The sequence below is a fragment of the Rhodotorula paludigena genome, assembly GCF_050403205.1.
Source record: "Rhodotorula paludigena JCM10292 DNA, Rt_paludigena_JCM10292v1_ctg57, whole genome shotgun sequence".
NCBI classification, from domain to species: domain Eukaryota; kingdom Fungi; phylum Basidiomycota; class Microbotryomycetes; order Sporidiobolales; family Sporidiobolaceae; genus Rhodotorula; species Rhodotorula paludigena.
Genome location: NW_027481401.1, coordinates 102,238 through 128,983, shown reverse-complemented (window position 1 = coordinate 128,983; position 26,746 = coordinate 102,238). Strand labels below are relative to the sequence as shown.

Sequence of the window (26,746 nt, the reverse complement as noted above, 5' to 3'; positions counted from 1 at the left end):
CCCTAACCCTAACCCTAACCCTAACCCTAACCCTAACCCTAACCCTAACCCTAACCCTAACCCTAACCCTGAACCTAACCCTGACCCTAAGTTGCGTCTTCTCGCGCGAAAGCAACAGAGGCAAGCTCGCGTCAACTGCGGTCCTTCGGCGCGGGCGTCGGACCCACGTCGTAACCCTGCTCACGCGCAATTGCACGCCCACTCTCTACAACCCCTCCCGCTACTCTGCCTTGTTCCCGCACATCCTCCTCCACTCGTCCTGCTGCACCTCAGCCTTTGCGACGGCGTCTCTAAGCGCCTCGAACGTGCACACCTCGCCGTTGGACCCGGGGAGGTGCTTGCCCTCAGGCGCACAGGCAGGGAGGCGGAGCGTGCGGCCGTTGTAGCGGAGGCGGAGAAAGTGCGGAGCGGCGGGAGTGGGCCGGAGAAAAGACGGGAGGAAGGAGAGGAGCGAGGCGGATGCGGGAGAGGCAGACGAGCGGAACAGTTCTGTGCGAAGCAAGCAAAATCAGGCAAACTGAAGCGCCTGTATTCACGAGGCTTTCTCGCACCTATTGCGACGTGCGAGGTGAACGGCGGCCACCGCTTGTCGAAAGCGTCCAGCGCGTTCCTGCGAACCGAGAGGAAGCAAAGCGGTCAGCCTCAAGTCCTGCTGAACAACCCAACACTCCTCAAGACGCACAAGATCCCCGCCACGCTCGTGTCGTGGCACGAGTAGACGTGCAGCCGCGTCTTCTCGCGCTCCTCGCGCGGGTCGGCAATCTTGGCCTCGAGCGTCTGGCGCACCGACGAGAGGAGGCGGCCCATTGCGAGCTTGCGGAACTCAAGGTTCATGTAGCCGTCAAACCTGCGGAAGAATCCCGTTCAGCAGCGGAAAGCGACACAGATGGTCGGAACGCACCACTCGTGCACGACGGCGTCCTCGAGCGTGCGCAGCGTCTTTGGGTCATCCAGCTCGGGCGACATCTTGAAGCCGTGCGCTTTTGCCGCGAGAACCGTGTCGAGGATGCCGCTTGCGCGCGGGGAAGAGTCGATGCGAAGCGGCCTGCGAGCGAAGAGCGAGCTGTCAGCTCCATGAGCGGCGCGAGATGGAGAGAGGCCCGACTCACCCGCCGATTATGGGAATCAGCTTTGCGTCGAGCTGCTCGAGGCTCGGATTGTGCTCCCTTGCGGCATTGGCGATCGAAGCGGCGTCGAGCTTGCGAAGACGGCTGCGCGAGAGAGCAGCGGCAGCGCGTCAACAGCAGGATCGAGGCCACCAAGCTAGACGTCGCAGACAGAAGCGAGCGCCAAAGACACAGGCACGCACCCGCAGCTCGCGTTGGGGTAGAGGTCCTCGTCCATCCACCCGCGCAGCTTGAACTCGACCTTGAGCCCCTCCTCGCGCGCCCGGCTCGGCCACAGGCCCTCGATGAGCTGGTGCAGGCTCTCGATGGTGCGCGGCATGTTGGTGGAGCGGAAGGCGACCTGCGCCGAGGTGTTGCTCGTAAGGTTTGCAGGGAGGAAGCCGAGCGGGACGTAGAGGTCGCGAAGGCGCTTGCCCATGTCGAGGGTGGAGCGGCGGCCGAGATCGGTCAGCTGACCCCAGTAGCTGTTCATGACAGGGTGCGTCAGCCGCCCGACACTCCGGGCACGATACTCGAGATGCAAACGCACCAGTCGGACAACCCGCCGACATAGCCTCTCGCGCTCGAGCCGACGTCTTCGGTCATGCGGCGGACCTCCATGGTGCTCTGCTCCGTTGTCAGCGCCCCTTTGGCGAGCGGCGTCGGAGCGGACGGCGCGTCGAGCGTGAGGACGGCGGTGCGAAAGTCGCGCCCGACCGAGCAGAGCGAAAAGACGGGCGGGATTTCGCCCTGGCCGACGAGTCGTTGCCGCACAGCTGTTGTGCATGTGATAAAAGCCTGTCAGCTCGCCTCGAACATGACGCGTGCAGAACAACGACCTGCTGCATGGTGCGCGGAAGCAAAGCCGGGATGGCGCATCACAGCAGACAGAAACGAATCGGCGAGCCCACGCCCCGCTCGAGAGCGTTTCAGTGCGCCATCAGCGGTGCACCGAGCCTCACGCCGCGTTGTCGTGACGAAACCGCACTTCGAACCTCGCGACATGCTCAACGCTCGCCCGCACCGAGCCGAGAGCGAATGGCGAGACCACGACGAGACTCACGCGCACGCTCGCCGTGTCGGATGAACCAGTGAGCCTGGACGAGCTCGAGGCCGGGCGGAACGTAGGGCTGGCCGTTGCCGGCATCGGGGACCAGGTGGGCGTTGGGCGGGCGGCCGAGGTTGGGCGGATGCGGGTGGTGCGCCTGTCCTTCGTAGCTCATGGCCGTGCGCACACTCTGGCCCACAGCTCGCCAGAGCTATGACCACGAGAGAGAGAGAGAGAGCGACAAGGTGGGGCCGCAACCCAGACCGGCCCGACTCGACGACAGAGCGAGGGCGATTGCAAGGGCTTCCGTGGGTCTGACAGGCTTCTCTACCCAACACGCGTCCCTGCCAGTCCTCCCGAGCAGTCGAGGCGCGACCGAGACGCCGAGGGGATCGCTGCGTCGTTGCTTGTCCTCGCCTGCCTCGCTCTCTCGCGCACAGCCGTCGAGGCCAGGCGTGCACAGAGCCCAAACGCTCTCCAAAAACCTGCCAACCTCACCCGCAACTCGCTCCGACCGCGCAGACCCCGTAACCCGTGAGGCCACCTTCCCCACCACGCACCCCTCGAACAGCGTGCCACACCGCCGCGGGACGATCAGTGATCGACCGTGCGCGCCTCAACCTCTTGCTGCCGTCCGCTCGACCCCCGTGACGTCGGCTTCGGCAGGTGGCCGACGAGCCACGCGGCGAGGAGGAGGCGAGGCGGTCTGGGCGGACCACGGGCAGGGCACGCGCAGGCTGCGTGACCCGCTCCAGAGCCTTCTCGGTGGCGTCTCAGAGCATACGCACCCGCTCCATGCCCGAAGACGAGTGTTGCCGCGGCCGCATCGCCCCGTCGTCGCTGCTTGACTATTCGCGCGGGACGAGCAGCACAACGCTCCTTGCGAGACCCGGCCATGCTGACACGACCGTAATGCCTACACAGATGACCAGCTCGCGCAGCGCCGCTCGGGGCGGCATCCGCAGCAACCCGGACCTCCTCAGCGTCAGCTTCAACCAGGATTCAACGTGCGTCTAGCGCTCGTACCCCTGCTTGTCTGCTTTGCTAGTCCGACGACGACGTGCAGCGCAGGCGAGCTGTCGATGGTGTACAAAGTGACCTGACGCTTCCTGTTCACTCGCAGCTGCATCGCAACTGGCACCCGCAAGGGCTACACCATCACAAACTGCGACCCGTTCGGCAAGGTCTACGGCCGCAGTGCGTCTGTCAGCAAAAGCGCTGCACTCTGTCTACTTGCCAGCCGCCGGATGTCTCAAAAGCTCACCCTTCCTCGCTCCCGCAGGTGATGGCGCAACCTCGATCGTCGAAATGCTTTTCTGCACCTCGCTCGTCGCCCTCGTTGGAGCAGGTGACCGCCCTGCTTCGAGCACACGGAGACTGCAGATCGTCAACACCAAGGTAGGCGCGGGCATCTATTGAAGCGCCTCGCCGAGCCCCATGTTCCCGCCGAACGCGCTCGTAAAATGGGCCCAGCTAAGACACACTTTTCGCACGCAGCGGCAAAGCACCATCTGCGAGCTCACGTTCCCGACGACGATCTTGGCGGTCAAGCTCAACCGGCGACGGCTGGTCGTCGTGCTTGAAGAGCGCATCTACGTCTACGACATTTCCAACATGAAGCTGCTGCACGAGATCGAGACGAGTCCGAATCCGCAAGGTACTCGCTCTGGCCGCTCCTCGGAGGACTCGCGACTGATCACTGCGACACACAGCCATCTGCGCCCTCGCGCCCTCCTCCGAGAACAGCTACCTCGCCTACCCTTCTCCGCTCCCCTCCCCCGCCACGCCCTTCTCCACGGCCCCTCCATCTTCCGCTTCCGGCTCGTCAGGCAATTCGTCCGGCGATGTGCTCCTCTTCGACGCTGTCTCGCTCTCGGTGACCAACATCATCCAGGCGCACAAGGCGCCCGTCGCGCACGTCTCGCTCAACGCGGCAGGTACACTGCTCGCGACGGCGTCCGACAAGGGCACCGTGATCCGCGTCTTTTCCGTGCCCAACGGCGACAAGGTGCACGAGTTCCGGCGCGGGAGCTACCCGGCCAAGATCTTCAGCATCTCGTTCAACGCCGCGAGCACGCTCCTCTGCGTCAGCTCGGACACCGAGACGGTGCACATCTTTAAGCTCGGCAGCGGCGGCGGGGCGGGTGGTGCGAAGGGCGCCAAGGCGGCGAGCGGGCCGGACTGGGGCGAGGAGACGGATCGCTACGGGACGCCTGGGGGCGCGGGCGCAGCAGGGAGGAACGGCGGGAGCGACGCGAGCGGGCAGGCGGGCGGATACGAGGCGCTCATCGAGAGCAAGCGCAACGCCAACCAGGGCGGCGTCGGGTGCGTTGCCTCTTCAGATGCGTTGACGCAGGGCTCGACGCCGTCGAGTTCGTGACTGCGTGAGTAAGGGCGCGTAGCTGACTTTGCACTTCACTCCCCAGCGGCACACTGCGGCGCAAGTCGCTCTCGCTCGGACGCAACCTCGCCGGCTCGGTCGGCGGCTTCCTCCCCGGGGCGGTGACGGGCATGTGGGATCCGCAGCGCGACTTTGCGTACCTCAAGGTGCCGACGTCGGGCGTCAAGAGCGTCGTCGCGCTCTCTGGGTCCGCTTAGCTCTCCTGCCCCACAACTCTCGGCAACACTGACTGCTGCGCATCGTCCCGCAGCTCGTCGCCGCAAGTCATGGTCGTCACGTCCGAAGGCGTCTTCTACTCGTACGCGATCGACCTCGAGAACGGCGGCGAGTGCGTGCTGCAGAAGAGCTACTCGCTTCTCGACGGCATCGGCGACGACAGCAACGGGTGCGTCATTTCAACGGCGTTGCATGAAGCGCATCGATCGTCTGGTGTGCTTCCTCTTTCGAATCTCTACGCTGACACGGGACCACACCCCGGCAGGTCTCCAATGGGCGATTGACCTGTTCAGCCCGGACCCAGCCCGGACTCTGCCCGCATTCCCCGTATTTGCTCCTTCGGTCCCGCAGTATTGTAGTGGTGCATTGTAGTACTCGTGTGGCCCTTCGTGCAGTGCGAGGAAGATACGAGACAGAATCCGGGGAACGCCTCGAGCTTGGTCGAGACGGCGACGCCGGCGTCGCACCCACTCCGCTTCGCACGACAGCTCGCAGGGATGGCGAGTCGCCCTGCCAAGCGTGCACGCGTGCAAGCGAGCACGAGCGCTGCGCCCGCCGCTCCCGCCAAGCCGCGCCGCGAAGCGCTGTTCGCGCCGTTCCGCTCGCTCGGGCATGTGAGCACCGCCGCGCCGTTTGCGCTGCAGAGCCGGGCGAGCAAGTACCTCGAGCAGCCAGCGCTCACGTTCATCACGAGCCTCGGGCGCTCGTGGGCCATGTGGGACGGCCAGTCGATCCGCCTCCTCTTCGTCGGTGCGTCGCCGTCTCGCTTCCGGTGCAGCTGACAAGGGTCCCGAGAGAGCTGACTCGACTGCGAGTATGCAGGGCCCGACATGGGCAAGGAGATCACGAGCCTCGCCGTCCTCAACGAGAGCGTCTTTGCCGCTGCCGGAGACTTTGTCGGGCGCTACGTTCGCGGCAAGGAGGTCGGGCGCTTCGTCGTGGGCTCCAGGGCGAGCTACGCCTCGAGCAGCGACTCGGACAGCGATTCGGACGCGAGTTTGTCGGCTGCGTCGAGCTCGAGTGCCTCGTCCTCCTCGTCCAGCGACTCGGACGACGACGACGACAGCGATGCCACAGCCCCCGAGACCCTCTCGAACCTCCTTCTCTTCGGCAACACCCTGGTCGCTCTTTCCTCGACGGGCAAGCGTCTCTACGTCTGGGACGTTCCGCCCTATGTCAAGCCCGCCTCGCGCGATCCGCTCGCGAACGGCGGCAAAAATGCGGAGGAGGATCCCGAGAACGCAGGGAGTGATACGGACGAGGACGAGGCACAGGAGGAGCGTACGACGCCGTACGCCGTCCTTGAGATGCCGGTCGGGTTCACGGCAACCAAGGTCGTACACCCGGCGAGCTACCTCAACAAGGTAGTCGTCGGCAGTAAGGAGGGCGAGCTGGCGGTGTGGAACGTCCGGACAGGGTGCGTCACAGCGGGACCTTGCGCCCTCGCTCGTCAGCTCACGCACGATTCTGCAGGTCCTGCATCCACACCTTCCCCTCTACCGCCATTTCCGGTGCATCTCCCCCTTCAGCCGTCACCGCCATCTCGCAATCTCCCGCCATCGACGTTCTCGGTGTCGGTCTCGCTTCCGGCGCATGCGTCCTGTTTGACGTGCGCATGGGCGAGATCCTCGGCAAGGTGCGCCTCGATGGCGAGGGCGCCGGCGAAGTTGCGGCAGTCGCGTTCCGCACGGACGACGAGGCACAGACCCTGTCAGTCGCGTCGACCTCGGGTCACATTGCGCTGTTCGATCTGTCGAGCCAGATGCGCTTGCTGCACCTCGTCCGCAACGCGCACGAGGGGCCGGTCGGCGGACTCGAGTGGGTGCCAGGGCAGCCGCTGATGGTTTCGAGCGCGGGAGACAATTCGCTCAAGGTGCGTGAAGCGAGCTTCGCATTTGTTACGCACGCTGATGTCGCTTTCTCGTCGCAGCAATGGCTCCTCGACACGCCCACCTCTGCGCCGCGCCTACTGAAGCAGCGCTCCGGCCACCACGCGCCGCCCCACTTTGTCCGCTACTACGGCGACGACGGCAAGTCACTTTTGACCGCGGCTGCGGACCGCTCGTTGCGCTACACGAGCGTGGTCCGCGACTCTCGCGGATTCGAGCTCTCGCAGGGTATGCTATCTTGGTTCCCGCGTTTGCGCAAGGTCCCGAGCTGACGCTCGAATCTCCGCAGGGTCCATCGCACGGAAAGCGACGCGCCTCGATGTTCGCCCCTCGTCTCTCAAGCTTCCTCTCATCACCTCGCTCTCGTACTCCACCGCTCGTTCGCGGGACTGGGACGACGTCTTGTCCGTCTCGGCCGACGAGTCGCTCGGGCGCTCATGGTCGGTCGAGAACAAGCGCGCAGGCAAGTTCACCCTGCCGACCGATGGCAAGGCGACCGTGTCGGCCGTGACGGCTTGCGGCAACTTTGGCCTCGTCGGCTCGCAGGCGGGCGACGTGCAGCTGTTCAACATGCAGTCGGGCATGAAGCGCAAGACGTTCAAGGTCCCGAATGCGGGTGTGTCGGATGTGCGCGGGCGGCATATCACTGGCGTTGCCACCGACGCCCTGAACCGCATCGTCGTGGTCTCGACGCTCAAGGGCGCCCTCCACGTGCGTTCTTTACCAGGTGTTCTCGAGCTAGATTGCTGACTGGTCTCGCGGCGCAGTTCTTTGACTTCCAGAGCATGAAGCTGCTCTCCACGCTCACGGTCAAGGCTTCCGTCACCTCGATCCTGCTGCAGCGCGACAACGGTCTCCTCGCAACCGTATGCGATGATCTCGTGATCCGCATCATCGACATCGAGACACGCCGAGTCGTCCGTGAACTCGGCGGGCCGCGCGGCCGGATTCTCGACATCGTGCGTCCAGGCTTGAAGCCTTAGGAGGTCGCGCACGCCACTGACGGTCGTCATTCCCTCAGGCCTTCTCTCCCGACTCGCGCTGGGTCATCACGACCTCGCAGGACTCGGTCATCCGCACCTTCGACGTCCCGACCGGCCAGCTCATCGATGCGTTCCGCACCAAGACGGTCGCGACCAGCGTCTCCTTCTCGCCGACAGGCGACTTCCTCGCTTCCACGCACGTCGACAGCGTGGGAATCTACTTGTGGGCGAACCGCGCGCAGTTCGCCGACGTCTCGATGCTCTCGTTTGTCGAGGAGGACGTCCTCGAGGACGTGGCTCTCCCGACTGTGCAGGGTGTCACTGCCGATGCTTGTGCGTCCGCGTCGTCACGCTCCCTCTTTGCTCCGATCTTGACACCTTGTTTTTCGCAGCCCTCTCCGCCCTCACCGCGCCGAGCCGATGGGAAGACATCCAGCCGCACACCACGCCCGATCAGCTCGCCGACTCGCTCCTCACGCTCTCCCTTATGCCGCGATCGCGGTGGCAGACCCTGCTCAACCTCGAGACCATCAAGGCGCGCAATAAGCCGAAGGAGGCGCCGAAGGCTCCCGAGAAGGCGCCCTTCTTCCTACCGACTCTGCCGGGCGTCGACAACCGCTTCGACTTTGGCGTGGCACCGACGTCGAACGGCGATGCCAAGACCAAGCCGGCCCCGGAGAAACGCAAGCTTGACTTTGCGGCCGGATCCCTCGAGACCGACTTTGTCCGACGCATGATGAGCGAGAAGAAGACGGGTACTTGTGCGTCCGCTCATACGCGATCTCACGCATCTCGAGGCTGACCCACTCACCCATGCAGACCAATCCTTCTTCGAGTACCTCAAGGCGCTTTCGCCGTCGGCAGTCGACCTCGAGATCCGCTCGCTCGCCACCATCCCGCACCTCGACGGCTTCCTGCAGGCGATCCTGCAGCGCCTCCGCTCGCACCGCGACTTTGAGGCGTGCCAGACGTTCCTCGCCGTCTTCCTGCGGATCCACGGCGACCTCCTCATCAGCAACTCGGAGACGCGGGGCGCGCTCGAGGCAATCCAGGAGCAGCAGAAGAAGGAGGCCGAGCGCCTCGTGGACCTCACGCACTACAACCTCGGCACACTCGCCTTCCTGCGCGGCGTTGCACTCACGTAGATGCGTTCTCACATCGGAAAGCAATGCAGCCATGCGAGCAAAGAAATGGCAATACACGAGGCAGGTGCGAGCGAGAGCATGCAGGGCAAGATGGAGAACAAGGACATGATGCGAAAGACGAAGGATAGAACAGGGCACACGTGAGGGTATCGAATCTAAGACAGCTGCGCCGTCGTCACCGCATCTTCCGCGTCGAGGAACCGCCGACGGCAGCGACCGTCGCCTTCGCAGCTGCGCTCCCGCCTGCGAGCGCAGCCGCCTCCTTCTCTCGGCGCTTGCGCTCCTTCTTCTCGCGCCTGCGTTCCTTCTCCTCGCGCTCGGCGCGCTCCTCCCGCTCCTTCGCCTCGTCGCACATGCGCTCGAGGCGCTCCCTCCCCGCTTGCGCGCGTGCATCGAACCCGGCACGCAGCGCGGCGTCTTCGGTGCGCCATCGGTCCGTGAGGCGTTGCTTGCAAAGCGAGAGCCAGTCGGCGACGGAGAGCGAGGCGAGCTCGGCTTCGGACGGCGGAGGGAGGAGCGTGAGGAGGGAAGACATGGTGTCGAACGGGTTCGAGGGTGCCGACCAGGGGGCAGTGGGGTCGAGGGCGGGAGGTGCAGGGGGCGGTGTCGGTGCAGAGGAGGGAGCAGAGGTGGAAGGGACAGGCGGAGCGGGCTCGGCGGCCGTGGGCGCCTTGGTCGAAGTGGACGAGGGCGATTTGCTTGGGTGCACCTTGCTCGGCAGCGAGCGTATCGGTCGAGCGGGAGAGACGGTCGGCGTGAGCGGCGAGCGAGTCGAGGAGACGGCGGGCACGGCTGCTGGCGGTGCGGCATTTGACGACGCGGAGGATGCTTGAGCTGTTGATACCGGCTTGGCAGGCGCCGGCTGCTCCACAGTAACCCCCTCCATAGCCTCGTCATCCTCAGGAGCGACCGGCGACGCCTTCGCCTTCCTCCCCTTACCGCTGCTCGTTGTCGCACTCGCCGCCGACGCCGCCGACGCCTTCTTCCCCTTGCTCGCCGCCCGCGTGGGCTTCTTGACCGGCTCGGGCAGCTGCTCGGCGGGTTCAGGCTGCGCCTCGAGCGCCGCGTTGGCGATAGCTGCGAGCTGAGCGATTGAGTCGTCCGCCTCGTCGGCTGGCGCATCGTCCGCCTCGTCGGCTGGCGCATCGTCCGCCTCTGCCTCGGGTTCAGGCTCGACGGTGGTTGCCGCGGCCTTTTTGCCCTTCTTCGCCGGCGCTGTTGAAGCCGACGAGGATGACGCCTTCTTGGGCTTGACCTCAATCTCGACAGAGAAGTCGTAGTCGGCTTTGGGTGCGCGGCTGCGCGACTTGGCCAGTGCGGCAGCTCGAGGCGGAGGAGCGGAAGACACGGTCGTCGAGGCGTTTGAAGCGGCACGAGCGCGGGTCGACCTGCACGGACTACGAATCAGCGAATGCAGGGAATCGCAGAGCGCGAAAGAGACGCACTTGCGAAGGACCGAGACGTCGGCGGCCGGCTCCTCCACGTCCGACTGTGCGGGCGTCGGCGCCTTGCTCTTTGTTGCGCGGGCAGTCTTCTTGCGCCCCGCCGTTGAAGCCTTGCCCTTGCCCTTTGTCGGCTTGGCAGGCGGCTCCGCCTCTTCCTCCGGCTCCTCGACCTCCTGCTCCTCGCCGACAGGCTCTTCCTGCTCGACATCCTCCTCCTCCTCGTCGACGGGGACCTCCTTGGCCTTCTTGCCGCGCGTACTCTTCTTGAGCGCGCCAGCCGAGGCGGTCGTCGATGCCATCGACGCCTTCTTGCCGCCGCGTTTCGGCTTAGGCTGGACCGGCTCGTCGTCCTCGTTCTCCTGCTCCTCCTGCACTTCGGGCGCAGGCTCGTCCTCGACCTCGTCCTCGGGCTCAGCCGCAGCCGTCTTGCGCGATGCGGTGGACGCCTTGCCGCGCTGCTTCTTCGGCGGCGGAGCGGCGGGCTGCGGCGGGGGTGACGGCGCGGCAGAGGCGGTGGGTGCGCGGGAGGCAGGGCGGGAGTCGAGGTCGGGGGCGAGGAAGAAGGGGCACTTCAAGCCGACTTTACGGCGGTGAAGCGCGCTGCGAGTAGAACGAGATGCGTCAACGGGACTGGGCGTGCGGCAAGAGGGCACGCAAGCCTACATAGGGTCGTCGCCGTCTTCCCAGCCTTCGACGGTGCGGCCGCAGTACATGCACGCGCAGCGGTCGGCCGACTCGTCGGTCGAGCCGGGTTGGAAGTACCAGCCAGCGGCAGCGATCTGCGAGGCAAGGCGAGATCGGTGAGTCCGTGAGCATAGCCACCTAGTGCACTGACAGCCGCGCGACTGCAAGAGTGCACGTGGGCTTGAGCAACGGACGCACCTCGTCCCGAGTTGGCACGCCCTCCTCGCCGTTGTGCGGCCACCCGAGGCGGAACGTCTCGCCGCGCACGGCGCGCATCGTTTCTCCGCGCGGGTGCAGGTCGCCGTCGTCGCCCCAGCACTGATCCCACTCTGCGCGGTCCCTCAGCTCGGCCCAGCCCTCGGCCTGGACGGTCGCCCATGCGCAGCGGATGCTCGCCTCTTCGGCGGCGGCCTGGTGGCGGTAGAGCGGGTCCTCGCCCTCCTCCCACTGGCCGACGACTACATCGCAGAGGAAGCAGGTGGTGACGGTCGGGTCGTCGAGGGTCGGGGTCGCGTAGAAGCCCGCCTCGACGAGGCGGTCGGGGTGGATGGACGAGGTCTTTGCGGCGGCGGCGGTGAGCGGGTACGGCCAGTTGAGCGCCTTGGTCGCTGCAGCCTTGCGCGACTTGTGGAAGGTCGCTCGGCGGTTCGGGACGAGGTGCAGCGCCGTCGAGGTGGACGCGGTCGGGGCCATGTTTGGCGAGCGAGCGCGGGCTCTGGCGGGGCGGTCTGCGAGCTCAGAGCGGAACTGGGCGCGTCTCGGGGACTTTAGTAGCGGTGCAGGGCGTAAAGAGCGTTGCGGATGCGAGGGACGGCCGGGTGCAGTTGCGACGAGGTTGAGTGAGCCGAGTCGAGAGACGACTGAGGTGCGCGCGCCGCTGTGCGTCTACGTGGTCCGTGCGAGTGGTCTCGGCTGCTCTTGACACGTCTCTGTGCGGTCGAGCGGCGCCGAAAGACGCGAGTCGGGGAAAGCCAACTCTGCCTCGCCGACGAGCGCGAAGCACCGCGCCCGCAGCTTGACCTCGTCCAACGCTTGCTCGCCCGATCCGGAAGCGCCTAGTTGCAGCTAGTGTGCACATGAGTACGGCGCTCTTGCTTCACGACTGACGGCACTGCCTGCGAACCTCGTCCCGACCCATTTCAACCCTTCGCCGCTACACTCGCCGCGACGCAACGCACAGGTACACAGGCTTGTACTAGACCTGCTGCATGGGCGTCACAACCGTGGCAAAACCGGCTCGGGCATCCTGCCGACCGCCAAGATTCCGTTCCGGATCGATCGCCAACTCTGACTGCGCCGCTTGCTTGTTCGCACCTTGCTCGCACGCCGCGCTCTCGCTCATTCCGGTCTCCTCGAGCCTTGCCATCACTCTTTGCCTCTCTTCTGCGTTCTCGCACTTCCTGGACGCCCGCGCTACCGACTTCACTGGTCCCTGCCGCGCGTACGTTCCCACCGGAACATCCGTCCGCACAAGCCACAGCGAGCCATGTCCGACAGCGGCGAGTGGAGCTACTATGCGTACAAGCCCTCGTACGGGCTGGCGTACATGGGCATCGCTTGCTTCGCCGTCCTCTTCCTCGTCCAGGCCGGCCTTCTCGCGCGATACCGCACCTACTACGTGCGTGACTTTGCCCCGGTCCTCCGCTCCAGGAGGTCGCGTGCTTACTGTCATAGCGTTCAGATGATCCCCTTCCTCATCGGCATGCTCGGCGAAACACTCGGCTACGCGTTCCGGCGCGTCTCGTCCGACCACCTGACAGGCCGTGGAAAAGCACTCGGGTTCTACGTCTGTCAAGAGTCAGTTGCAGCTTTGCAGTGCGAGCGGGGACGGTGCTGATAGTCTACCCTTCCTTGCAGACTCCTGCTCATCCTCTCCCCCGCGTTCATGTGCGCCAGCTACTACAGTAAGTCGGGACGCTTCTTGGGCGGTGCGCCTCGACAGCAACATGACCTTGAGCGCCTCCCGCAGTGTGCTTCGGCCGACTCATCCAGTTCGTCGGCGAGACCTGGACGCCGATCCCGAGCAAATGGGTCACCGCGACTTTCGTCACTGTCGACGTCGTGGTGCGTACGTTCGGCCCGTACTCGCATGCACTGCTGCGCTGACGCCGTTCCCGGCCGCAGTCAATCGTGGTGCAGGGCGCCGGCGGCTCACTCTTTGCGTCCGACGATCCCGACACGTTCAGCAAGGCAAAGCCGATCCTCCTCGTCGGCTTCATCATACAGATCATCGGGCTCGGTCTTTTCAGCATCTTTGCCGGAATCTGTACGTCCGCATCTGCCCAAAGTGCGTTCCACCGCGTACTCACGCATTGGCCCTCGTTCGCGCAGACCATCTGCGTGCACGTCGTGCTGCGGTCCCTCCCGGCGGCTGGACAAAGTGCCTCTACACGCTGTACGCCGGCTGCGTATGTGTACTTGTCCGCGGCATCTTCCGCACGATCGAATTCGGCACAGGCACCGGTGGAGACGAAAAGGGTTACTTGCTGAGCATCGAGGCATGGTTGGTGCGTGACGCCCTTTCGCCTGCTTTCCAAAGCCGAGCCCTTGATTTCGGGGTCTGAAGACGGGCAGCTCAGAACCGGCTGTGCTGACACGCATTCCCACGCAGTACGGCCTCGAGTTTGCGCCCATCCTCCTCGCCGGCATCATCCTCTCGCTATCCTACCCAGGTCGCTACGTGCCCAGCCGGCGGCAGATGCGCAGATCACCCAAGTCTGCCACTTCGGAGACGCTGCCGCTGTCACACTCGGGCAGCAATCCCGTAAAGGAAGCTGCTTGAAGGGTTGACGTTCGCTGTAGACGGGTGGAAGGTTGATGCGTTTCCACAGGCATCATGGCCGTCGACTAGTGCTTCAGTCTCGCACAGCTCTCGGCTCTCGGCTTGCGCTTGCTGTTTCGTATTGCAAGCCGGTCAAGGCGGCGTCCCTTCACTCGTCTCCTCTCAAACGGTCTCCTCTTGGCCGCAATTCCCCAACCCGGATTTTTGGGCGTACAGGAGCTATCCGCGTCCCATGCTGTGTCACACCGTGCGCATGTGCTTGTCGGCGGCTAACACCGGGGAACCACCATTCGAGGATTCGAGGCACGTTGCTGGGATTGTTTCCTCTTGAACCGTCTCCTGCCAAGCGCGAACCCGCGGTTCGGAACTTCCGGCGTACAGGAGTTCACCAAGCCGCTTTATGCTGACGCGACCTACGCTGTGTACACATCTCGCTGCTTTCTCTTTGATTCGTGCGCTACGTCCGCCCACAAGCCCCTCCAGTGCCATGCCCACCAGGATCCCGCTCGACGAGCGCATGCGGCAGGTTCCCGACCAAGCCGTCCTTCCTCGGCACGAGCTCGGCTCTCGCGAGTGGGGCTGGGTCAAAGCAAGTCTGCGTTACCTCCACGACCAGGATCACCCGACGGCGGCGACGTTTGCCGCAATTCTCCAGTACCGCGACTCGGAGGGCGCCACTCCGCTGCAGAAGGAGTTGCATGAGGCGGTCGACGCAGTGCTCGGCCTGACGAGCACCCGGCAAGGCGGCACCACCACGCTGTGGGACGATTTGCGCGCGCCATACTGGCCCCACGTTGTCGCCCGCCACGAAGCGCTTGCGGCCAATAAAGTTCCGTTGCCGTTCGTGCTCAGCCTGCAGCAGATCCTGGCGCGCACACTGGCATGCTTCGCGCATCTCCTCCATCTTCGTGAAGGGTGGAGGCTCTTTGACGAGGATTGGGTCTTTGTGGTGCGTCGCTGGAAGTCCACATCCTCTTTTGCGAGGTCTGACCCGACCACGATGCAGAATCGCGCTGTGCTCCTCCTCCAGGACATCGTGGTGAGCGTCACTCTGCGACCTCGAATCCGCGCGCGTTCTTCTGCCCCGCCGCAGAGCTCACCCCGCTCCCGAGCAGAAGAACGGACCCGACTGGCATGATCTAATCCAGCAGCACTGCACCGCCTCTCGCTCGCTGGGCCACCGCGCCGGCGCGTACACTCCTGGCGGTCGCGCAGCCTCGTCTGCCGGTATTGCCGACACTCTGTTTGCCTAGAATATCGAGTCTCGGAATGCAGCGCCGTCATAGACCGCGGGGAATGTCTCGGAGCGCATGCAAAGCCGTGCGGCGAACCCAGTACTTGCCTTCGTGACGTTGAGAAGGCCAAACTTGAGTGGACAGCAGGTGTTCGCGGGCGTTTCCGCTCAATCACCGCTTAGCTCTCGCCGAGAGCTGGTGGAAAGCAAGACAGCGAGACATAGATGCGTCGCTGCATCGGAAAGTCTAGGTCTACACGAACAGCGTCCTTCCCTTGGTCCGCTCCTTCTCGGCTCGCGCCTTCTCCTGCGCCTGCAAGACCCTCCAGCGGCTCCACAGCTCGTCGCCGTCCATGTACGCGCCCTTGAGCCACCTCCCCGGCTCCTCTCCCCCCTCGGCCTCTTCGTCCCCCCGGCGCACAAACTCGAACGCCGTGCGCGCGTGCAGCACGCGGCGGTTGTCAAACACGACGCACTCGCCCTCGCTCAGCTGGTGCTCAAAGCGCCATTTCCCGTCCTTGTCGTCGCACAGGGCCGCAAACTCGCCGAGCGCGTCGTGCAGGCGCGCGAGGCGCGGCGCGTCGTCCGACGCCGTGTCGGCGTTGCCCGCGTGGCGCGCAATTTGCTGCAGCGGGAGCGGGCCCTGGAACGGGGGCGAGTAGTTGACGGCGTGCAGCGTGTGGGACGAGCCGGGGACGAGCTCGAACGTCGGGCGCACAAAGCGCGTGTGGTGCGGCCCGTTGCGGTACGAGAAGAGCATGGGCTCGGAAGCGAGCGTCGAGAAGGTCGAGGGCGAGTGTGTGTGCAGGTGCGCGGCGAGCGCGTACGTGTCGACAAAGTAGGAGAGGCCGCCGACGACCGACGTGTTTTGCAGCGAATGCAGGAACTGGTACCGAGGCGGGTTGTCAAAATGGCTGTGTGTGCGAGCTTCGTCAGCGACCCGCTTCCCGATAGCGCGGACGCACACTTACGTGAGGTCCATGTGCAGGCCGAGGTCGAGGTTGGTGTAGGCAATGTTGAGGCTGCCCTCGACGGCCTTGACGTCCCACAGGTCGCCGTACCACGTGCGACGGAGAGACCCGATGCGTTCGACGAGGCGGCGCAGCTCGGTGTGGTGTCCCTCGCGCTCGGCGGTGGGCACGCCCGTGAGAAAGACGATGCCGTCCCGGATGAGGGCGTCGAGCGTCGTGGCGAGCGCGGCATCGTCCGAGCGGAAGGCGTCGTACGGCATGCGTACGAGGCTGCGCTCGAGCTGCGCGCGGTCCCACGTTCGTGGCGCGGGGAGGGTGCCCTCGGACCGGGCGTGGTCGGCGTCGCCAAGCATGACGCCGACGAGGAAGTCGACGGGGACGACGCTCAGCTTTGCGCTCGTCGCCGGCATGGTCGCTGACGCCTTCAGCGGGGTGCTCCACTCGGTGACGAGGCAGTCGCCGTGCCCGGGAAGCTTGTGCACGCCATAGCCGATGAGCTTGCCGTCCTGCGGGATGTTGGAGGTGCGGAAGAGGCGCTGCTGGCTCGCGGGGTGGACGTGGTCCGGGTGGATCGATGCATCGCGGAGAAAGAGGTTGGGGAGGGAGAGGGAGCGGGGCTGGTCGGGCGTGCTGGGCGAGACAAAGTGGAGGGTCGTGTTGTGCGCGGGCGAGTGGGGGGTGGTGGTGACGGTCTCGAGCTGGTACTTGCGCGAGCGCGGGCGCAGGACAAAGGGCTGGGGTTTAAGTGTGTCCGCTGCTGTGCTTGCGCTGGCCTGAGCTGGTGGTGGGCGGGCGGAAGCGGTTGGAGGTTGCGCGAGGACAGCGGCAGGGCGGGGCGCAGACGACGACGAGGCGCGGGCGAGGAGTGGCGCTGCTCGCCGGGTGAGGGCCGGTGCTCGCAGTGCGCTCGGCAGCATTCCTGCGGTGTGGGTGAGAGCAGAGAAGAGGGAAGGACCGCGCCGAGATGCGCGGGATCGGGATAGCGACGTAGCCGGACCTCGACCTGCGCCTTCCGAGGACTGCGGCGAGTGTGGGCAGGATCTGCCACGGTGTACTGGGCACTACAAGCCCGCTCTGAGCGCTCCACAGCGTGAGATGCGAGGTGCACCGCCCCGCGTGTGCCCGCTTCCGCGTGTTGGCTCTTCCCAAATGCGCCGCGATGGCCACGTTTGCCAAGCGCTCGTTCGACGCAGCAGCCTACGCAGCAGCGAGACCGTGCCCTGCCTCTCCCTCGCGCTCCGCCCGCTCAGAACGCGCTGACACAAATCCCACCTCTCGCCGAGCAGGTCGTACCCGCCCGCCCTCTTCACGCACATCCTCGCCCATGCAGGCCACGCACAGGGCACCCAGCCTGCTACCCTCCTCGACCTCGGGTGCGGGCCAGGCGTATCGACCTTTGACTGGCTCCCGCTCGACCGCTTCCACCGCATCATCGGCACCGACCCCTCGCAGGGCATGGTCACCGCCGCGAGGGGCATCCTCGAGGACCGCAGGGTCAAGGGCGAAGTGCCCGCCGCAGTCGACGTCCGTTTCGAGGTCGCGCGGGCAGACAACCTCGCCGGCGTTGTCGACGACGACAGCGTAGACCTCGCCGTCGCAGGTGCGCCTTTGCGTACTCTCTCGATCGACGGTGTACGCGCCTGCAGAGCAGTCCTGACTCGTGTGCATCCGGCAGGACAAGCAGCGCACTGGTTCGACGCGCCAGCAACCTTCCGCGAACTCGCTCGCGTCCTCAAGCCCGGCGGAGCTTTCGCCTTCTGGGTGGGCTTTTCCTGCTCTTCGCCACCGCCCACCCAACCCTGACAATTCTTTGCACAGGGCTACGGCGAGTTCTTCTTCCCTGAGCGGCCAGAGCTGTCGGCATTGATCCCCGGCTACTCGGCCGGGACCCTCGGTGCGTCTACTGCTCGACTCTGCGTGTGCAAATCGTCGAGGGACTGTCGGACTGACTGCAGTCGAGCGCATCTGACAGGGCCGTACTGGGAGCAGCCTGGCCGCTCCATCGTCGAGGCGCTCCTCACGCCCATCCCGTTCCCCGTCCCGTCTGCCTCTTCCTCCTCCGCACCCGACGACGCCCTCTCGTCGTTCGACCCCTCGTCCTTCACGCGCTCCTTCTTCCTCCGCCCCGGCGACACCGTCAGCGTCCCGTCGGCCTTCCCGCCCTCGCCCGACCCGCCACTCCCGACCGCCCCAGGCGCTTCCGCGGCGTACCGTCTCGCGCCGTCTGCACTAGCCACCTCGCCCGCGCTCGCAGCGACGACGACGCTCGAGCGCACGCTCCTCCTGCGGCGACAGTGGACGCGCGAACAGCTCGCAGCGTACCTCCGGACCTGGTCCGCTGCGCACTCGTTCAACACCGCGCACTCCGCCTCCCCGCCCTCGCCGGCGGCCTCGTCCGCCTCGAGCACGCCGCAGCGCACGCATGCGCAGGCGGCCGCGTCGAGCGTCATGAAGGTGCGCGAGGGCGAGGCGCGGCAGCGCGGGCTCGGGCAGCGCGAGTCTGACCAGGGCGGCGACGACGTCGACTGCGTCGCGACGTTCCTCGAGCAGCTCGAGCGCGCGGGGCTGAAGCTCGGAGAGGGCGAGACCGTCGAGGTCGCGTGGGAGATGGGCGTCATGATGGGGCGCAAGAAGGACAGGGCGTAGCGTGGGCTGGCCCCCTCTCCACAAACATGCTTCCCTCTCGCAATTTGCAGGACGGACAGTCTCTCAATCACCTCGGATGCACGTGCTGCTTCTCGCAGAACCGGCTCGCTCGTCGCTCAATCCGAGCCCAGCCGGTTCCCGCGTCCCCACCGGTGCTGCGCCTGCCCCGTCCCACTGTTGACGCCCGTCGCGCCAGCCGCGCCCCTTCCCGCCTGCGCCGTCGGAGCCTGTGCCGCTGCTGCCGCCGCCGACGGCGCAGTAGCGCTCCCGCCGCGGAAGGCGGTCCCGAACGCGGAGCGGAAGCCTCCGCCTCCGCCGCCGCCAGTCGTGTGTCCCGCGCCGGAGAAGGCACGGTTCCCGGTGCCAAACGAGGGAGGGACCGTCGGCCCGTTGCCGACAAGGTTGGTGAGGAACTGGGGCGGGGTGAGGAACGAGCGGAGGAGCGGCGGGAGCGTGTTGTTGTTCTGCCGCGGGTAGATCTGCGGGATCTCTTCCGGTGAGTTCACTTCGCGCAGCTTAGGCGGACATGTGAAACATACGACGGCGAGGAAGTAGTAGGCGTGCGCAGCGACCATGCCCGTGAAGCTGCACAGGACGGCACCTGGCCCGCCGTTGAGCAGGTCCATGCCGAGCATCGCGAAGGGGAAGTACGGCGCGGGGAGGGTGAGGATTCCATAGAGGTTGACTCTGCAGTGCAAAGAGCGGTCAGTTGATGATATTTAAGGCGAAAGAGGAGGGACGGACTGGTTGGTTGCGTTTGCTTGCGCCCACTGCAATCCGAGAACAGGTCAGCCCGTTGAGCAGACGTCGTCACTTACCAAGCACACGCACCAAGTGAACGACAGCGAGCATGAACGGCGCAAAGAGGAATGGGGTCTCGAGCGGCGTATTCATGCCCTGCGGAACGCGAGTGCATCAGCCGAACTTGCATGTTCCGAACAGGTTGGCGCGTTGCGTACGATGATCCCGCCGCAGATCAAGATGAAAGCCCAGGCTGTGCGCAGGGGTATCGAGGTGAGCCATTCATTCATCCACTGGAGACGGTGACGCAAGACCCACTCATGTCGGCGGTACGGCGGGCAAAGTGGCCCTCCTCGAGCTCGTTAAGCGAGCGATAGAGCATGATCAAGCTGAACACGAGCTGGATGCCGCCGCCGCCAAAGAGGAAGGGCGCGACGAGGCGGTGGAGCTCCCAGTTTGCGGCGACGCGGTGCGGGATGAAGGCGACGCGGTACGGCGAGACGAGCTGGAGGATCACGGGGAGCGTCACGGCCAGCACACCGCCGACGACGGTGCGCGTGACGGGCGGAATCTTCTTGATCTGCGAGTCCGAGGTGGGGAGGAGCAGCGGTGAGCGAGCGAGGGACGGAGGGCTGAGGCAGCCTGCGCAGGTGAGCCAATGCACGCACCTCGTCCATGCTGCTTCTCGGCAAGAACGGGTCAGGGTGCGAGAGGAGAGAGCGGGAGAGAGGCGGAAGCGAGCCGAACGTCGGACAAAGAGTCTCACGTGGCAACCGTCTACCGAGCTGTGCGATGCAGAGATGCGAGTATGCGAATGCAAGGAATGCGAGTCTGCCGCCCCGGAGAGCGCAGAAGCTAAACGACCCTCTCCCCTCCGGCCTCCTGCGCCTTTCGCCGCATCCGCTCCCACGCCCCGCGCCGCTCTCGCCGGTTTTCCTCTGCCTCGCGGTCTAGCGTCTCCTTGATCGAGGTCCAGTACGACAGCTCCTCCTCTTCCTTGGCGGCGTCGGCCGACGAGACGGACGGCGCTTCCGCCGCGGGTTGCGCGGAGGGCAGCGCCCAAGCGGGGACAGTCGGGCGGTGCGCGTCAAAAACGCCAGGCAAGCGGTGCTGGAGCGCTAGTGCGAGAGATTCGAGCTATTAGAGGAACGGCATCAGCAGAGGGCGGCAAGTCGGCAAATCCGAGGAGTAAGAGCGCACATCGTCGACCCCGAGCCACTTCATCACGCCGTACACGCCCGCAGAAAAGGTCCCGACCGTGAGCAGGGTCGCGATCCCGAGGGCCTTCATCGCGTACACGGCCGGGTTGAACCCGTCGTCGGGCGGTGGCGGCATCTCGGCGCCCTCCTCGTGCAGCTTGTCGAGCTTGTCGAGCTGTGTCGCAAACGCAGTTGACTGTGCCGTCAGGGTGGGATTGGGGAGGAAGTAGGACGAGGCGGCGGGGCGGGAGGAGAGGACCGAGAGGGGTGCAGCGGGTGCAGACGAGACGAAAGAGGGGAGGAAGCGGCGCGGTTTGGGCGGGGTGAGCGAGTTGGGGTGGAGGAAGGAGGACGGCGGTGGCGCCGGTAGAGCAGAGGAGCTCTCGTTCTCGGCAGACGCTGACCGCTGTACCGGTGGAGCGCGAGATGCGGGCGCAGGAGGAGGCGCAGGTGCGGGTGTTGGAGGAGGACGAGAAGGTGCCGCCCGCTTCGGCGGTGCGGGAGGCGGAGCCGCGGCCTCAGACGCCTTTGCACGCTTGAGCAGCTTGCCGCCGCTCCTTCCCGTCACGAGGAGGGTGACGCCGAGCGAGACGAGGAAGACGGTTGCCGCCTTCTTCTGGTCCTCTGGCGACAGCGAGTCCCACAGGCCCTTCTTCGGTGCTGGAGCCGGGTCTGCCGAGCTCATGGTCCGCTCAGATTGTGCTGCAGGCGTGCACAGGTCAGCGGACTCGCGCGCGGATGTCTGCAATCGCTCATCTCCCTCGGCAAGGAGAGACCGGGCGAGAGAGGTAGACGAGCGTGCCGGTGAGGCCCTCACCTGCTGTGACGATCCCAAGTCTCTCAGATGAGCCTACGAGTCGTGTCCGAGCGAATCTGACGCGATTGAGCGGGTTCGGCGGAGTCAGAGAAATGTCCGGCACAGGTTCGACAGCGACAATGTCCTCGTCCACGTCAGAGAGCCGGTCTGAGCGCTCTTGTAAATCGCTGGTATTGATCTTGCACGTCTCTCAAATCTTGAGCTCTCCCTGTGGCGTGCCGCTGCTAGTTCGCCTCGTCGACCGCCTCCATCTCCTGCTCGCGCTAGCTGGCTCGCAACGCTGTCCGAACGCGCGTGGCAGTTTGCGCCCAGCTTCTGAGCTGTAACTTCAGGGCTGCGTGTGCGCTTCGGCCGAGTAACGGGTCCGCGGACCTCCAAGGACCGCTCGACCTCCTGTCCTTCTGCCCGCACCTCCATGTTCCTGCCACGCGTGGCCTGCTTCCTTCCCTCCTTCGCTCGCCTCGTCAACGACATGCGCATCTCGTCGCTTCTGCTACTGAGCGCTGTACCGGCCGCTTGGGCGCAGGTCACGGCGGACCTGTCCGCATCGACGTCCACCGACAGCGATACGACCATCACGCTGACCCGGACGCGGACCGCCACCCTGACTGGCTCGGTCGTGTCCGAGTCGAGCACCGTCGCGAGCACGACGTCGACGAGCCTCGGGCCGCGCCCGACTGCCAATATCACGAATGGCGCAGAGCAGCAGCTCCGGCTCTGGGGCCCGGAGGGAGGCCTCGTGCAGTGCCAGAGACCCTCCTTCGCGCGAGTTGCAGACTATACCCTCGAGCGCTCATCGACATCGCTCACGAACTTTGACGATGCAGCTTCACCGGTCCCGCCGTGCCCAAGTCGTGTGGCGTTTTCGTCACGAACTCGTCGACTTACCTGCAGCAGATCCCGCTCGGCGGCGACTACTCGACCATGACCTCGGGAACGTTCACCTGGATCATTGACGTCCCCGCAGGTCTGAGCCTCGAGGTTCAGATGTGTAAGATGCTCCTCTCGAGCGGTGTTCAGCTGCGTGAACGAGCGAAACCGTCGAGCTGACGCAGAAAGACCGGCTCTCAGGGGTGACGCTCAACGGCGCCGTGCAGCAGTTTACGCTGCACAACTTGATCGTGCAACCGAGCGAGGACAACTCCTGCATCGCGACTGGTCCCGGTACGTTCGGCTTCGCGAAACCGGTCTTTCTCGTGAGACGAGACGTCGGTCTAATCTTCGCTCTTGCGAAACGTACAGGACAGAACACGCAGAGCATTATTTCGTACGCGTCGATGCTCAACGATTCTTACGTATACACTCCGTCAGTCGTCTCCTGCTCGCAGCTCACCTGGTCCAGCTTGAACCCGGTCCTAATGCCCCGCTTCTCTTCTTTGCCTCAGTCCCTCGGCGACAAGTGCACCGTCCAGCGGAGGCGGGACCAACGTGGGGGGTGCGTGATGCCTGTCCTCCCCTCTGCCCGCGCGAGCTTCCGCGCTTACTCAAACCCCCGTTCTCCCTCAGCCATCGCCGGCGGCGTAGTCGGTGGTCTCGGCGGACTCGCCCTACTGATCCTCGTCATCTACCTATACTTCCGCTACCGCGCGCGCGCTCTTGCCCCGCCACCTCCGGACGGCGAGAAGCCAAACGACCCGCAGTACGCCGAAATGGGCGGGCCCACCTACGCACAGATGGTCGCACTTAACTATGCTGGAAGCGCATCGGAGCAGCAGGCGCAGGCGGGTCCGCAACAGTTTACCAAGCCGTCGGGCTTCGCAGCCGAAGCAGTGCGTCGCCGGTTTCTTCTGTTCAGCCTTACGGCAGCATCTCGCTTGAGTTATTCGAGTGTTGACCAATGGTCCGACTCTATACAGATGCCCGCTACCCCTCCTCGCTCGCCGAACCACGGCGGAACGCCCAGCGAGTTTGGCGCAACATCGCCGCGCACGCAGGGAACTGAAGGGCTCGACGACCCGGCTACTTTCCTCTCGCGCAGCACGATGAGTAATGGGGGAAGGAACTAGGGAGCGGGCACAGTGCACGTCTCGCAGCAGTGAGGAGGAGTATTCTAGAACGCGATTCGTGTCTGCTAGGACTACTGGGACATGGTGCAGTATTTTCGACTGCCTGTGCATGCGCTCGTGGTTGCTCTACGTCACGGAGAGCGAGGGGCCGCAAGGCTTCTGCCTCCGCACTGCGCGCGCTGAAGGAAGGAGATAGACGATGCACTCGAGGACCGCGCAAATAAGGCACTCTTGCTCGCTGTGCAGGGCATGCACTACAACCACGGCCACCGTCGAGTAGGCTCGCGGACCTTTTCGATGCGCTGTTGAGGAAAGGAGCCGCGGAGTCAGCGGAGTGTTGAAACCGTTGCGAGCGAGAGGGGCGGAGAAAGCGCACCTCGACGATGACCCATCTGCTCCGTGACCGGACAGTCTCGTCTGGTGGCGGATCGTAGCCAGTCGAGTTGAGCCCGCCATACCAGCTGAAGCTCATCCTGGCCGGCCCGACCTCCTCGTCGTCGTCCTCATCCACCTCGCACGCTTCTGCGACGGAAGGGCCCAGCAGCCGTGCCGTCTCGTGCCCCTGCTCGTCTGACCACCCCCTGCGACTCAAGAACGGCCGCTTCGACTTCGCCCTCGCTCCTGCTTGTCCGCCAAACCACCCAAAGGTGCTTCTCCGCGGACCTTTCCTTCCACCGTTCGCTTCTCCCTCGCTTAGCACGCCCGCCTCTTCCGTCTCGTCGACCTCGTTCAGCTCGCCCAATGCCTCCTTGACAGCCGGGTCGCGCCTCGCCCGTTTCAGGCGGCGCCGCTCGAGCGCTTCGACGCGGTCGAGGCGGCGCATGAGCGCAACGCCCGTCTCCTCAACGTCTTCAGACTGACCGGCATCATCGGCCGCTTGGTGGAGCGGACGCGTGAGTGTGTCGAGCGGGCTGCGAAAGATAATGCCGGAAGAAGGGAGGGACGTCGAAGGCAGCTGCGAGGGTGCGGCGGCGGGTGCGACCTCGGACCGCGAGCGGTGATGGTGGCGCTTGACGACAGGCGCGGCGATGTGCGCAGACCTCGCAGCATGAGGAGGGTGGCTTGTGGGAAAAGGGACTTGAGGGGAGTCCGCCGGCGCGGATCGACGCTCTGCCAGCGGTGGACGAGGGCTGTTAGACGAAACGGAGGTCGAGCCCGTCGACTGCGCTTGCGAAGTCGTCGGCAAGTCCGCTGCAGGTCGGTCAGATGTCGGTCGAGCGGGTTTCGCTTGCTGCGCGTCGTCGCGGACGAGAACAAATTCGTCAAAGACCAGCATCTTCGGCCGTCGACATAGCTCGACCGGTCCTGACGGAATGGAATCTCAGCTTTTCCGTCGCAAGCAGAAGCATCGATGAGGACGCACCTTCTTCGCTTGCGCGCAAACTCTGTGCGAGGTTGTATCCCTGCCCCTTGACGACGGCCCACTGTCGCTCGAACATCTCCTCGCGGAAGGCGGCATCCTTCGAGAACTCGGTCTTAAGCTCGCGCTTGAGGCTGACCCACCAGGTCGGATCCTCGAGCTTGTGCAGAAAGCGTTGGCGAGTCGAAGCCGACCAGGGCTGGCCGATTAGCGAGAGCGGAAGGAACAGCCAGCCGTAGGTGAAGACACGCCAGCCGAGCGGGTGCTGATGCGGGAACGCGAGCGAGTTGTCGATGGCGGCGACATGCATGTGCGGCGCGGCGGGCGAACCGTCGGCGGAGCAGGCGCACGGATGAAGCATGAAGTTGTCGAGACCGCGGTCGCTGTGTTCGGCAAGTCAACGATGAGGTCGGCTGTGAGAAAGCACGGCCACGCACGTGTTGCGCATGAGGAAATCCAGGACGACGAGCTTCTCCAGCTCCTCGCGAAAGCTCCGCATCATCTCTTCCGTCCATTCAAACCCGTCCTCGAGAAGCGCCATGCCGTCCCGAGCGGCGGGCTGCGAGGCGGTGATGTACATTTCGCTGCGCGAGAGTTGCCGCTTCGCCTCGCCGTCGTCGCCATCATCATCGTCTCGCTCCGCTCCAGTGCTGCCGCACAAGCAGAGCAGCGTCAAGGTGAAGCAGCCGCGACGGTGGTGACGTTTCGGTTGCGTATTGCGCTTCTGGTTGCGGGTTGAAGGGTTGACGGGTCGGCCAGGGAAAGGGTGGCGGCGAAAAAAAGCGGAGGCATCTGCGGCAGCAAGGCGTGCGAGTCCACGGAGATGCGCTCAGTTACTGAAGCGGGCCAGTGTGCCACGGCTCGGTATGGACATAAAAAATATACGCACCGGTAAAGCCTTTGAGGAAGACCTGGAAGCTCCCCTCCTTTGCCCTGAGCGGCTCCGCCGTCCGCGCCGCTCGTTCCCGCTCTGCCCAGGCATAGTAGAATGCCGTACTCGAGAGAGCCGCGACCTCGGTTCGGGGGACGATGTTGGTGCCGAGGTGACGGTCGAGGATGGACGCGGCCGACTCGGAGAGGTACGACAAGCCGGGGATGAGGCAGGCCCTGCCGAACGGGATGATGCGCGAGAGAAACTGCCGGTGAACCCATTTTGTGAACTTGGGGTTCAGGGTGCCGTACGGCTCCTCGTCGGCCGGCTTGAAGATGCCGACTGTGTGGCCGTCTCGGTCGCGGGCAAAGTAGGATCCGCTCGAGCCTTTCGAGTTGAGTCGAGGATGCACGACGGCAGTGATGGCGCAGCGGACATCGTCGACAAGCCTATCGCGAGAGTTACCACGAATCAGTGAGGTGGGAATCGGAGCGCAAGCGGCGAACGCACGCCTCGAACTGGTCGTGCGACATGGCCCCCTGGTGGTCGAGCGTCTCAACCACTGCGCCCGTCCCCTTGTCAGGGGGCCTGATCTCCTCCACGGCTCCGCCTCGGTCCATGCCGTTCCTCGGGGCGAAGACGCTGTCGAAAACCTCGACGACCGCATCCTTGTCGAGCGGCGGGTCCTCATCGTCCGCCTCATGACCCTGGGACTCTCTCCCATTACGACGTCCGAAGCGCTCGGCCACGAACGAAGTCCAGCGCTTCAGCAGGAGGTCGAGGTGGTGGGAAGAAGGAGGTTCGGGTCGAGCAAGTGGGGGCGGAGCAGGTGGTGAGGCAGTTGCAGGTGCGCAGGCAGATGTCGGCGAGTGAGAGGGTGCAGCAGGCGGGCTCTGAATCTCGGTGACCACCATTCTGCGCCGACCGCTGGCGAGTTCTCTCGCCTAAACCCTCGAGACGCGAGCGGACGGTTCGGCGACAGCGACCTCGCCGCAGAGTGCGACTTGATAGCTGCGAGCGGAAGCACGACACGTCAGCATGCCTTGCACGTGCTCTCTGAAAAGCACGAGCAATCTCGCGGAGCGTGGCAGGCAGGGAGTGCCTCAACGTACCTGCAGCTGATGAAGAGCGGGACCACCGAGGACGGCGAATTCCGGCTCGGTAGCCTGTAAGAACAAAACTACGCTTTTGGCTGTCAGCCC

The 26,746-nt window shown here is 65.1% G+C and overlaps 12 protein-coding genes across 12 annotated transcripts; 6 read left to right on the top strand and 6 right to left on the bottom strand.

Annotated features, from left to right (window-relative positions):
- Positions 1–220: 220 nt before the first annotated feature.
- JCM10292_005648 (uncharacterized protein) lies at positions 221–2,329 on the bottom strand (the record flags this gene model as incomplete). Its single annotated transcript, XM_076651812.1, has 8 exons — positions 221–489; positions 552–610; positions 683–847; positions 902–1,045; positions 1,110–1,211; positions 1,310–1,591; positions 1,657–1,882; positions 2,170–2,329. The coding sequence occupies 8 exons, from the start codon at positions 2,327–2,329 to the stop codon at positions 221–223; spliced, it is 1,407 nt and encodes a 468-aa protein (XP_076502684.1).
- A 749-nt stretch (positions 2,330–3,078) lies between these two features.
- On the top strand, positions 3,079–5,055 carry JCM10292_005647 (uncharacterized protein; the record flags this gene model as incomplete). The annotated part of the gene is made up of 8 exons (XM_076651811.1): positions 3,079–3,161; positions 3,278–3,351; positions 3,437–3,552; positions 3,652–3,811; positions 3,867–4,479; positions 4,581–4,742; positions 4,806–4,940; positions 5,037–5,055. 8 exons carry the CDS (start codon positions 3,079–3,081, stop codon positions 5,053–5,055), a joined length of 1,362 nt encoding a protein of 453 aa, XP_076502683.1.
- A 213-nt stretch (positions 5,056–5,268) lies between these two features.
- UTP21 (rRNA-processing protein UTP21) lies at positions 5,269–8,788 on the top strand (the record flags this gene model as incomplete). Its single annotated transcript, XM_076651810.1, has 9 exons — positions 5,269–5,521; positions 5,594–6,188; positions 6,245–6,644; positions 6,702–6,888; positions 6,950–7,371; positions 7,428–7,619; positions 7,682–7,976; positions 8,036–8,404; positions 8,463–8,788. 9 exons carry the CDS (start codon positions 5,269–5,271, stop codon positions 8,786–8,788), a joined length of 3,039 nt encoding a protein of 1,012 aa, XP_076502682.1.
- A 175-nt stretch (positions 8,789–8,963) lies between these two features.
- Positions 8,964–11,610, bottom strand: JCM10292_005645 (baculoviral IAP repeat-containing protein; the record flags this gene model as incomplete). Its single annotated transcript, XM_076651809.1, has 4 exons — positions 8,964–10,176; positions 10,234–10,833; positions 10,897–11,012; positions 11,116–11,610. 4 exons carry the CDS (start codon positions 11,608–11,610, stop codon positions 8,964–8,966), a joined length of 2,424 nt encoding a protein of 807 aa, XP_076502681.1.
- Positions 11,611–12,403: 793 nt separating this feature from the next.
- On the top strand, positions 12,404–13,699 carry JCM10292_005644 (RTA1 domain-containing protein; the record flags this gene model as incomplete). The annotated part of the gene is made up of 7 exons (XM_076651808.1): positions 12,404–12,535; positions 12,599–12,714; positions 12,775–12,821; positions 12,887–12,981; positions 13,042–13,183; positions 13,249–13,424; positions 13,529–13,699. The coding sequence occupies 7 exons, from the start codon at positions 12,404–12,406 to the stop codon at positions 13,697–13,699; spliced, it is 879 nt and encodes a 292-aa protein (XP_076502680.1).
- Positions 13,700–14,186: 487 nt separating this feature from the next.
- JCM10292_005643 (uncharacterized protein) lies at positions 14,187–14,952 on the top strand (the record flags this gene model as incomplete). Its single annotated transcript, XM_076651807.1, has 3 exons — positions 14,187–14,648; positions 14,706–14,738; positions 14,815–14,952. The coding sequence occupies 3 exons, from the start codon at positions 14,187–14,189 to the stop codon at positions 14,950–14,952; spliced, it is 633 nt and encodes a 210-aa protein (XP_076502679.1).
- Positions 14,953–15,186: 234 nt separating this feature from the next.
- JCM10292_005642 (uncharacterized protein) lies at positions 15,187–16,821 on the bottom strand (the record flags this gene model as incomplete). The annotated part of the gene is made up of 2 exons (XM_076651806.1): positions 15,187–15,847; positions 15,905–16,821. 2 exons carry the CDS (start codon positions 16,819–16,821, stop codon positions 15,187–15,189), a joined length of 1,578 nt encoding a protein of 525 aa, XP_076502678.1.
- A 242-nt stretch (positions 16,822–17,063) lies between these two features.
- JCM10292_005641 (class I SAM-dependent methyltransferase) lies at positions 17,064–18,550 on the top strand (the record flags this gene model as incomplete). The annotated part of the gene is made up of 5 exons (XM_076651805.1): positions 17,064–17,119; positions 17,191–17,504; positions 17,580–17,665; positions 17,723–17,798; positions 17,877–18,550. The coding sequence occupies 5 exons, from the start codon at positions 17,064–17,066 to the stop codon at positions 18,548–18,550; spliced, it is 1,206 nt and encodes a 401-aa protein (XP_076502677.1).
- A 116-nt stretch (positions 18,551–18,666) lies between these two features.
- DFM1 (Dfm1p) lies at positions 18,667–19,968 on the bottom strand (the record flags this gene model as incomplete). The annotated part of the gene is made up of 7 exons (XM_076651804.1): positions 18,667–19,029; positions 19,090–19,237; positions 19,295–19,320; positions 19,382–19,447; positions 19,510–19,544; positions 19,610–19,871; positions 19,960–19,968. 7 exons carry the CDS (start codon positions 19,966–19,968, stop codon positions 18,667–18,669), a joined length of 909 nt encoding a protein of 302 aa, XP_076502676.1.
- Positions 19,969–20,146: 178 nt separating this feature from the next.
- JCM10292_005639 (uncharacterized protein) lies at positions 20,147–21,175 on the bottom strand (the record flags this gene model as incomplete). The annotated part of the gene is made up of 2 exons (XM_076651803.1): positions 20,147–20,428; positions 20,492–21,175. The coding sequence occupies 2 exons, from the start codon at positions 21,173–21,175 to the stop codon at positions 20,147–20,149; spliced, it is 966 nt and encodes a 321-aa protein (XP_076502675.1).
- A 547-nt stretch (positions 21,176–21,722) lies between these two features.
- On the top strand, positions 21,723–23,313 carry JCM10292_005638 (uncharacterized protein; the record flags this gene model as incomplete). The annotated part of the gene is made up of 7 exons (XM_076651802.1): positions 21,723–22,072; positions 22,135–22,298; positions 22,379–22,471; positions 22,550–22,613; positions 22,693–22,742; positions 22,814–23,076; positions 23,164–23,313. 7 exons carry the CDS (start codon positions 21,723–21,725, stop codon positions 23,311–23,313), a joined length of 1,134 nt encoding a protein of 377 aa, XP_076502674.1.
- A 254-nt stretch (positions 23,314–23,567) lies between these two features.
- Positions 23,568–26,458, bottom strand: LSB6 (1-phosphatidylinositol 4-kinase LSB6; the record flags this gene model as incomplete). The annotated part of the gene is made up of 7 exons (XM_076651801.1): positions 23,568–23,615; positions 23,690–23,835; positions 23,977–24,618; positions 24,677–25,056; positions 25,111–25,465; positions 25,563–25,993; positions 26,055–26,458. The coding sequence occupies 7 exons, from the start codon at positions 26,456–26,458 to the stop codon at positions 23,568–23,570; spliced, it is 2,406 nt and encodes an 801-aa protein (XP_076502673.1).
- Between the last annotated feature and the right edge of the window lie 288 nt (positions 26,459–26,746).